Here is a 10,953-nt window from a genome sequence, read left to right as displayed (position 1 = left end):
CAAGATCAATTTGAGGCACAGCAGGCCCAAGTAGGATGACTATTCGATGAGCTCCTCTTTTCCGGCGTCTTGCCATGTGATCCTGTGATGGACTCGATAGTGAGAGCACCAAGTGTGATGAGCATGGTGAGGATCATGGAGATGATGTGCTAGTGTATTTCCAGCTGGAGAAAGAGAGCGTTTTTTAGCCGGATTAGAGGCGATATTGGGCTGAGGAGGCGCAAAGGAACTGGGCCTGGAGGACGATGCAGAGGAAGATGCAGGCGTAGTCAATAACGCAGAGTTCTTTTCGTCCACCAGCAAGTCATCTATCTTCCTCAACGCCGTATGCGCAATCACCAACACAACCCCAAATTCCCAATCAGCAGTGCCACCAGAATATTCATCGTCGCGTGGGTCAAGAACAACAGCACGATCGTCACGACCGCCAGCATGATCAAAACGACGCGATCGTTTACCGTTTTTTTTTTTTTTGAATAGTACCAGCGGCTTGTCGCGGAGAAAGACGATGAGAGATATCGGATGCCAGAGCAGGCTGAGGAACAGGATCAGAAGCACCACGATGGCATAGTTCATTCGGAAGTAGGCGACGCTTGATCGGACCTGCCCGAAGGTGTCGGAGAAGGAGGAGGGGAAGTCGAAGGACCGGAAGTTGCACATCAGTTTCCATGGCCGGCGTTTCAAATCTGGATCCAGATGCTCTTCTAGTTGGCTTTCTGTAGTTTCTCCATTGTGTAAACAGACAAGGACTCACCGGCATGTCGAAACCCTCTGGAAGAAACGGCAGTAGACAACCACAATTTGATGTCTGATGAAGGCAGTGAAGTGGTCGAATGAGTGGTTGGGCCTGGACGTTGCAGGAACTGAAGGATGTAGGTCCAAGAACGGGGCCTGGGCTTTTGGGGGTTTGTGGGCTGAAGAGGAAGCGAGCTGCTGGGGATGACGGATTGGGCTTGGAGGGAAAAGGACGACAAGCTGGAGTTTGGGCCTTGATGGCCTCCTTTTGAGAGGCTTGCTGCTGATGGACATACATACATACATATATATATATATATATGTATACGTATGTGAAAGAAATCCTTCTTTTTTTTATTTATATATATATATATATATATATATATATTTTAATATTTATTTTATTTTATTTATTATTATTTTTTTTTTTTGTAAACAAGGAATAACGTATGTATTCCTTTTCTTTTTTCTTTTTTTTTTGTAATAAAATTGACCTTCTTCAATAAAGCATTTATTTTTTATTTTGATGTGACTGAACTCGAAGTTAAATGTTCAAGTTGCCTACGTACCCTTCCAAAGAAAGAGATCAAGTCAAAACGTAGTTCGAATGAGTGATGAATTTAACAGTGATTTTGATGATGATTTTGCTGTACACAGTTTATGCTCTTGCAAGCCAGGAGCTTTGGTTCATGCAGTTTAGGCTCGTGCGAACAAAGAGCATTGGTGTTGCCTTTTATGCTCGTGCAGACCAGGAGCGTTGGTGTCGCCTTTTATGCTCGTGCGGATCAGGAGCGTTGATGTCGCCTTTTATGCTCGTGCGGATCTGAAGCGTTGTGCCATGCAGTTTAGGCTCGTGCAGGCGAGGAGCCTCGTGTCCTACAGTTTAGGCTCGTGCGGACAAGGAGCTTTGGTTCGTGCAGTTTAGGCTCGTGTGAACAAGGAGCATTGTGAATTTGTCAAACAATCCTGAAGAGGCTTTCCTTGCAATTTTCATAGCAGGGAGTCTTGACCGAGTGATTGAAGAAGTCTTTAGGAAAGAAATCGCGCATCGTGATGGGGATGGATGATCTATGTGTCGAAATTTCATCATCTGTAACACATTCATGTTGCTTTGAAGGTTGACAATAGCTGCTTTGCCCCCTTTCCGATTGGCGGACTTGTGGATGAGACGTATGCTTCTTGTGTAATTTCTTAGGAGTGACTTGAGTCCATCCTTCAACTTCGCTTGACTTGGAGCATGCCCCCAGCGGTTGAGGTGAAAACTTTGTGTCGAAAGAGCCAGAAGTGATGGTGGTATAGTTTGACTTCACCACATCATCAAAATCTAGCTCGATGATTCCTTTCTAAGCCAGCTTCATGATGAGATCTTTCAGCACGAAGCATTTTTCTGTCGGATGACTGATGAAGCGGTGGAATTTACAGTATCTTGGACTGTCGGTACGATTCATCTCTTCCGGCCGTCTGCACTCAGGCAAACCGATCACCTTCTTGTCCAACAGGTCATCTAGCATGGCAACCACATCAGAGTCGGGGAATGGATAAGTCTTCTCCTCAAGCTCTTTCAAAGTGCGTCTACGCATTTCTTGATCACGAAAAGCTTCGGCTTGAATCGCCTTGCCTCATGTAAGGATTTTGACAGGAGCTGTGTTGACCGTCATTGCTTCCTTGGTGGATTTCCACGCAGCATTCTCTACCTTTGTCTCAAGAACTTTGTCATTTTTGTAGTCGGCGATCGGTTCCTTCTTCCTATGATGGGCGATGCTTAACTCCATGTCATGGGCGCGAGTGGCTAGCTCTTCGAAGGTCCGTGGTTTGATGCCTTGAAGGATGTATTGCAAACCCCATTGCATGCCTTGGATGCACATCTCGATTGAAGAGGTTTCCGATAGCCTGTCTTTACAGTCGAGGCTTAGAGTGCGCCATCTGTTGATGTAGTTAATGACTGGCTCGTCCTTCCACTGCTTTGTACTCGTTAGCTCTAGCATGCTCATAGTGCGGCAGGTGCTGTAGAAGCGGTTGAGGAATTCCAGCTCCAATTGCTCCCAGCTATTGATGGACTCAGGCTCTAGGTCCGTGTACCACTCAAAGGCGTTTCTTTTCAGCGAGTGCAAAAACTGCTTGGCGAGGTAGTCCCTTTCGGTCTGCATTGTTGCAAGTTTCAACAAAGTGGGCAACGTGCTGTTTCGGGTTTCCCTTTCTATCAAATTGCATGAACTTTGGCGGTTGATAACCCATCGGCATCCTTAAGGCGTCAATCTTCTTTGAATACGGCTTCGAGTACAACCCGGAGGTATTTGAGCTCCCTTCGTACTGTGCCTTGATGGTGTTGGTGATCATCTCCTGTAGATGCTGGATAGAAAGAGATCTCATGAGTGCCGCTGCTTGGTCTGGCTCCGGCTTCACATCGATTCTCTCCACTAGAGGCTCATCTTCTTCGCCAGCTCCTCTTTTTAAAAGATCATCTTCTGGGTTGGGGTCATCGCCGTCCTGTGGCTCCAGTTGGCTGACGAGTGCAGCGATTTGCAAGTTTTTTTCTTCCACAATCTGTGTTAGCCTTGCAATCGCTTCATTCATTTAAGCCAATTGTTCTTCGATGGAGGTAACGCCGATGGTCATGACTTGTGTAACCAATAGACGTGACTTTCCTTTAGACATCCAGGATGCTGACGAAGAACGTCATTGGCTGCTTTGGGATGTCATCTTGTGTGCCTCAACGGCATGCTTCGATGCCCCCAGAGAGGTTAGGTTGATAACGGGCTTACGTCTTTAATGCTCCACTTGCTCCTTTAGCGGCACCAACTTTGAAGTGGTATGTTAAGGAGCGGTTGTGGCACCAATGGATGCTCTGTTCATGGCAGAAGTGCTCAGGCTTCTTCCTTTTGTGAGAACCGCTTGTCCTTTGCTTGATGCCATTGATTTTGGAAGTGTGCTTGAATTTTTTGAACGGAGAAAGAGATGAGAGGCAGAGATTGTCCCACTGGGCGTGCCAAATTTGTGAACAAGAAAATTTCCTGAAAGGAAAGAGACAAGAACAATGTGCACAAAATAATATTTGTATTTGATGATTTTGGGTTACAATCTCTCTTAAATTTGATTCTCTGATTCGATCTCCGTAAGGTGTTGATTTGTGGATGTGCGATTGATCCAAAGGGTCGTTGGGCTTGAATCTAAGGATGAACGTTCTTCAAGGGCCGTGGACTTGATCTTGAAGGTGGATTTAAGCGGATCTTCAAGGAGCCGTTGAGGCTTGATCTTGAGGATAAGCGTTTCTTCAAGGGCCGTTGAGGCTTGATCTTGAATAATGGTGATGAACGGATCTTCAAGGGGCTTTTGGGCTTGATCTTTGAAGAACAGTGATGAACGGATCTTCAAGGGCTTTTGGGCTTAATCTTGAAGAATAGTTGGATGTGTGGATTTGTTGATGTTGTTGATCCAAGGGCCGTCGGGGCTTGATCTTGGAAGAACGATGAACGAAGAACGAAGAACACTTTCTTCAAGGGCCGTTGGGTCTTGATCTTGAATTGGTGGAAGTTCTTCAAGGGGCCGTCGGGGCTTGATCTTGAAGGTGGATGATTGTTGATCCAAGGGCCGTCGGGGCTTGATCTTGGAAGAACGATGAACGAAGAACGAAGAACACTTTCTTCAAGGGCCGTCGGGGCTTGATCTTGAATTGGTGGATGTTGATCCAAGGGCCGTCGGGGCTTGATCTTGGAAGAACGATGAACGAAGAACGAATAGAGCTTTCTTAATTCTTCGGGAACCTGGATGCTTGAGAGATTCGGAGTTTCAGAGCTTCAGAGCTTCAAGAATTTTGCCTAATGATTTTGGTCCTCTAAAATGAATGAAATTGGCTTCTATTTATAGAATTTTCCAAGGCCTAATTTTGAATATAATATTCCATATGAAATAAGTCGTTTCTGCCAGGTGTTGATACGTGTCCTGTTTGATGACTTTTCTGATGATTCTTGATTTTTTGTTTAGACACACGCTACGTGTAAAATTTATGTAATACATGAGCGTTGAAACTTTGATTTATCGGTCAACATTTATTTACCGAAATTTCGATGTCTACAATATGTAAATTCTGTTTTTTAAATAATAAAATAAAATGTAAAAGTACATATTGTCATATATAGCCATGTGATACGAGGCTAGTGCAGCATACAGAAAAAATTTAAATTGATAGATTTTGCAATTCACCTTGAACTTCAAAGGGTAGGGTGACTAGTGTAAACCAATCTACATATATATCCGATAAGAAGAAGATTGATAGGAAGAGAGAGATGAGATTGAAAAAATACTTAGAGAGCAAGATATTTCTGAATTGTATTGTATATTTCTTATTCTTTACCCAACTATTTCATTACAAAGGATATTTATACTATCTTTGACAGCTACCTAACTAAGCTATCTTATAACAGCCTTATAACTACAATACTAATCCCTTGACATTTGGCAACATCTTAGCTATTCATATAATACTCCTAACATCCCCCTTCAAGCTCAGGAGCAGAGAAACTGAGCTGGAGATTGTTGCAATGGCGCTGAAACAAAGGTGCAAAGAACCCATTTGTGAAAATATCTGCAAACTGCTCACCAGAGGATACAAAATGCACTTGCATAAGTTGTTTGGCAACTCTTTCTCTCATAAAATGTATGACAACCTCTATATGTTTTGTCCGTTGATGCTGAACATGATTTAATGTTAAGGCTAGTACTGAAAGATTATCACAATACAAAGTTGGTGTATAAGATACTGAAACCTACAGAAATGCCAACAACTGTTTAATCCAATCAATCTCAGCTGTTGTAGAAGATAATGCCCTATGCCCTATACGCAGCCTCTGTGGATGACCGAGAGACAGTTTGTTGTTTCTTGGAAGACCAGGATATCGGATTCGAGCCTAGGAAAACAACCAAACCAGTGGTGGATTGCCTATCATTAGGATCCCCTGCCCAATCTGCATCACTAAAAGCTGTAAGATCCAAACCGCCGTGAACATATCGAAGACCACATCCCTGTGTTGCCCGAAGGTATCTAAGAACTCTCCTGACGGCCAGAAAATGAGATTCCATGGGTGCCCGCATAAATTGACTCACTTAATGAACTGTAAAGGCAATATCAGGCCGTGTGAAAGTGAGATACTGAAGAGCACCCACTAGACTTCTATACAATGCTGGATTGTTATATGGTTTCCCATCATCTTTCAATAACCGATTGTAAGGTAAACAGGGAGTGGCACAGGGCTTAGAAGACAACATGTCTGACTTGGTGAGAAGATCTGTGACATACTTATATTGAGACAAAAAAATCCCTTTTGGTTGCTGCACAATCTGTATACCCAGAAAGTAATGCAATGGTCCTAAGTCCTTAATATCAAACTCATGTGCCAAGGCATGAATAACATCAGTAACACATTGACTTGCACTACCTGTGATGATTATATCATCAACATACAATAAAAGAATCACAATATAATCACCAGCATGCTTGACAAATAGTGAAGAATCAGAATAAGTGAACTGAAATCCCAATGAAGGTAGAAACGTGGTAAATCTATCATTCCATGCCCTAGGGGCTTGTTTCAAACCATATAAGGACTTATGGAGCTTGCAAACATAATCTTCATGTTTAGAATCATGGAAACCAGGAGGTTGAGACATGTATACCTCTTCTTGAAGAATGCCATGTAAAAAGGCAATTTTCACATCTAATTGTCTTAAACACTAGCCATAGTGTGCAGCCAAAACAATAACTAGTCTCACAGTGGTTGGTTTAACCACAGGGCTGAAAGTCTCCCCATAATCGATACCTTCTTTTTTATTAAACCCCTTGGCAACTAATCTGGCCTTGTATCTTCCTATAGATCCATCAACATTCTTCTTTATTTTGAACACCCATTTACAGCCCACTAAATTTTTGTGAGGAGGAAGAGGTACCAAGAACCAAGTACCTTGATTATGTAGGGCTGAGAGTTCTTCTTTCATCGCTTCACACCACACAAAAGATGTCAAAGAAAATTTATAGGTAGCAGGCTCTACTTTAGTGAGATCAGCCCCTCCATGTTCATGTATCATAGACATGAATGCAATCTTCTTAGAAATACCACTCTTCGATCTAGTTTGCATTGGATGCAAATTAAATGATGGAACATATATGACTACTTGGAGTTGGTCAGGCTGGAATTCAGGTACCACAGAGATAGAAGAGGATAATGACTGATCTGCAGTGCTAGTAATGGGTACAACTTCATTGAGATCACCAGTGAGAGTATGGGAACTTGATGTTGCAGATGGCATAGACAAACTAGATCCATTGGACAAACTATTGGTAGTGATAAGGTGACTCCTAATGTCTAATGAATTATTTGGAGCAAACTGTGAGGAACTAGACTGCATCAGACTAGGAGAAGAAACAGAAGGCACAACCATCACATTATCATTGTTTGGTACTAAAACAGGATGAAAACCATGTGAGGTAAGTACTGGAGAAAGGACTGGTTGATCAAAAGACACTAGGTTGGAATAAGGAAATTCAAATTCATAAAAATTACATGTCTTGATATATAAACCCGTTTCTTAGCCACCTCAAAAGATATGTACCCTTTAAACTTAGAAGCATACCCCAAGAAGACACATTTTGTAGTTCGAGGTTGAAGTTTGGTACTGTTATAAGGTCTCAGTAGTGGGTAACAAGAGCAACCAAAAACCCTAAGGTGTTGAATGTCTGGAATGTCATGAAAGAGGAGCTCAAATGGGGATTTGTTATCCAATGTAGAAGATGGCATCCTATTGATAAGATAAACATAAGTTTGAACTGCATAGGACCAAAAAAGAGGTGGTAGGGAAGCTGTTTGTAACAGTGTGATGGAAGTCTCAATTATATGTCTATGTTTTCGCTCGGTTAAGCCGTTTTGCTCAGGGGTATGAAGACATGACATATGGTGAAGAATCCCCTTATTCAAAAGAAAAGCTTGAAAAGATTTCCCTATATACTCCCCTCCCCCATCGGTTTGTAATGTTTTCACAGAGACATCAAATTGATTTGTAATGTATTGATACAAAGAAACAAAAGTAGGGTAAACATCACTTTTATTGCTTATTGGAAAAATCCAAGTATAACGTGTACACTCATCAATGAAGGTTACATAATACTTGAACCCTTCAATGGACAAACAAGGAGCGGGCCAAATGTCAAGAGATTAGTATTGCAGTTATAAGGCTGTTATAAGATAGCTTAGTTAGGAAGTTGTCAAAGATAGTATAAATATCCTTTGTAATGAAACAGTTGGGTGAAGAATAAGAAATATACAATACAATTCAGAAATATCTTGCTCTCTAAGTATTCTTTCAATCTCATCTCTCTCTTCCTATCAATCTTCTTCTTATCTGATATTACAGACTTGGACTGAGACACAGGAAAATGAAGTTTTGTAAATTTTCCTTCCAAACATGTAGAACACAACATAAGCAAGGAATCAGGACTACAAAACAATCTGGACTTTCTTAAAATTTGAGATACTATAGGATTAGAAGGCTGACCTAGTCTGTTATGCCATAATCTTGAGTTAATTTGTTGTCCAAGGTAAGTAGCAGCATAGGCACGTTTTGAAGAAGCACTGGATGTTGGTGAGATAATCGGATACACCCCATTACTGCACAGCCTTTTGTAGGTATCCTCCATGTGGTTTTGTCCTAGATCCAGAAACACAATGCATCAAATATTAACCAACAATTATTGTCCAAGCAGATTCGATGAACTGACAGCAGATTCTGTGTTAATTTCGGGACATATAAAACAGAATTTAATTTCAGAGAATGTAATGGAGTTTGAAGAGTGGTGGAGCCAATATGAGATATGGGAAGAGTGGTGGAGCCAATATGAGATATGGCTAAACCTTCACCATTAGCAGCTTGTATAGTCTCATTGGATGGATAAAGAATTGCAAGAGACAGATTTTGCAACTCAGTTGTCATGTGGTTTGTTGCTCCCGAGTAAGTGAGCCAAACTTGCTGAGATGGAATAGATGACTGGGAAGTAGTAGACTGAGGACCAGAGTTGGTGTGAGCATACATGGCAGTCATTGAAACATTAGAATTCTTCTGGAAGCAAAAATCAGCACTATTGTTAGAATTCCTACAGATTTGACAGCCTGAATTAGCCTCAGTATTTCGAAACCGACAAGTATCAGCAAAATGATTATGTTTTCCACATATTTGGCAACCTGGAGAACTAGGAGCATTTCTAAATCGACAAGTGTCAACAAGATGATTATGCTTGCCACAGATTTGACATGTCATCAACGGAGAAGAACCAAGCTATTGTGGAGAGTTTCCTAAGATTCCAGGGCCAGAATTGGAGAAGAATTGCTTGTTGGTTCCAAACCTGTTATTAGAATTAAACCGATCCCTGCCTTTATTCTTGTTATTGAAACCTCGAGAACTATTATACTGATAGTTTGAGTTAGGATGCTGAGATGAAAAACCACCAGAATTCTTTGAAGGAAAACCAGACTGTTGAGCAACCAAATCAGTAAGCACAGGGGCAGCATTCATATTTTCAAGCATTGCTTCTTCAGCAAGTAGTTGAGAACGAAGATCTTTTAATGAAATAACAGTATCTCGACCCCTAATGACTGACCGAATGGTATTGAACTCAGAAGGTAAACCAGTTAACGTAAGAATTACAATATCATCATCCTCAAAATAGACACCAGCAGCAGACAAATAATCTCGAGCCTCCTTAATCCTTTGAAGATACAAAGTGACGGAATCATTACCTTTCTTGATAGTTTGTAGCTCATATTTCATTTGGAAAATGCTGGTTCGAGAAACTGTGGAAAATTGGTCTTTCAGATGAGTCCATAAATCCAAAGAACTGATACTCCCTATTGCACAAGAAATTGCAGGAGCCAAAAGAGTTGCAGAAATGAGCTGCATCAATGCTCTGTCATGCATTTTCCAAATCTTGTATGCATCATATTCAACTTGTGCAGTAGAACAACCAGAAACAACTTCAGAATCCCCAGAAATCACATCAGAAAATCGAGGAGGACAAGGAGTAGACCCATCAACAAACCCCATAATGCCAAAACCTTCCAACAAAAGCTGCATCTGAAAATGCCAAGTCAAGTAATTGGTATCGTCCAACTTCATGGCTACGGACGTAGAAACAGAGGAAATAAGAGATGTAATAGACGATTGCAAGATTTGCAACTGAGAGACGATCACCATTTTGATGGAATTGCTTCACCGGGATTGACAGAGAACAAACGTCGAACACTTGGTGTGCAGAAAATCAAACACATATTGAAGAGCCCTAATTTGATCAGAAAAGCGCCAAATCAAGAAGTAATAGATAGAAGAGAGAAGCACATATATGTGCGATCAGAAGCGGAAGCATATACAGAAATCCCAGATTGATACACCATAAAGCTTTATACTTTTTCCAGCGAAGATACCATGTAAACCAATCTACACATATATCAGATAAGAAGAAGATTGATAGGAAGTGAGATATGAGATTGAAAGAATACTTAGAGAGCAAGATATTTTTGAATTGTATTGTATATTTCTTATCCTTTACCCAACTGTTTCATTACAAGGGATATTTATACTATCTTTGACAGCTTCCTAACTAAGCTATCTTATAATAGCCTTATAACTGCAATACTAATCTCTTGACATTTGGCAACATCTTAGCTATTCATATAATACTCCTAACAACTAGCTCGACAACAAAATGTTGGGTCGTTACATGTGAACTAGATACAGAAAAGTAACATGCCGAAGAGTGCATCATGGACATATACATAACTCATTTCCACTTTGAAGTTGAACTCCTGCTGCCTGCACATTAACACATATGATCAGAAATCAACAACTCAGTTCCATGTGAGAATAACTTTCAGAGTGGGTGAGAGAGAGGGATGGCAAAGAAAGAGAACAAGCTCGGGTATGAGAACTGTATGTTCAACCCACACCTTGTCTGTTTATTAATACTAATCCTGATTGCCTTACAAGTAACACAAAACTTATAATGATTTGATCTTCAACTCCTATTGGAATTCTATTTAAGTTTACGTGTACACAATCACATTTCTAAATAAACACACTAATTACAACACTCCCCTTAAGTGTGTACAACTTAAGAAGTAGTCGAATCAGGACTTTATTATTAAAAGATAACAGTTGTTGTCGTCTGTGGATGCAAATTTC

General features: G+C 41.0%; 1 protein-coding gene across 1 annotated transcript; it reads right to left on the bottom strand.

Annotated features, from left to right (window-relative positions):
• Positions 1-6,462: 6,462 nt before the first annotated feature.
• Positions 6,463-9,969, bottom strand: LOC139193636 (uncharacterized). The gene is made up of 4 exons (XM_070817063.1): positions 9,122-9,969; positions 8,634-8,872; positions 8,278-8,430; positions 6,463-7,187 (listed from the first exon to the last, which is right to left on the bottom strand). The coding sequence occupies exons 1-4, from the start codon at positions 9,967-9,969 to the stop codon at positions 6,463-6,465; spliced, it is 1,965 nt and encodes a 654-aa protein (XP_070673164.1).
• Positions 9,970-10,953: the final 984 nt, after the last annotated feature.

This window comes from Malus domestica, chromosome 17 (assembly GCF_042453785.1).
Source record: "Malus domestica chromosome 17, GDT2T_hap1".
NCBI lineage: Eukaryota > Viridiplantae > Streptophyta > Magnoliopsida > Rosales > Rosaceae > Malus > Malus domestica.
The sequence above is the reverse complement of the archived record's forward strand: the minus strand, read 5'-3'. Positions and strand labels throughout refer to the sequence as shown.

Excerpts from the sequence above, each read along its gene's own strand:
- LOC139193636 (XM_070817063.1), bottom strand. The coding sequence starts at position 9,969 with ATGGTGATCGTCTCTCAGTTGCAAATCTTGCAATCGTCTATTACATCT. Across the intron at positions 8,873-9,121 it reads CGGTTTAATTCTAATAACAG|GAATTCTAACAATAGTGCTG; the intron begins GTTTGGAACCAA and ends TCAAATCTGTAG. Across the intron at positions 7,188-8,277 it reads ATTATGGCATAACAGACTAG|TACCAAACAATGATAATGTG; the intron begins GTCAGCCTTCTA and ends ATCCTGTTTTAG.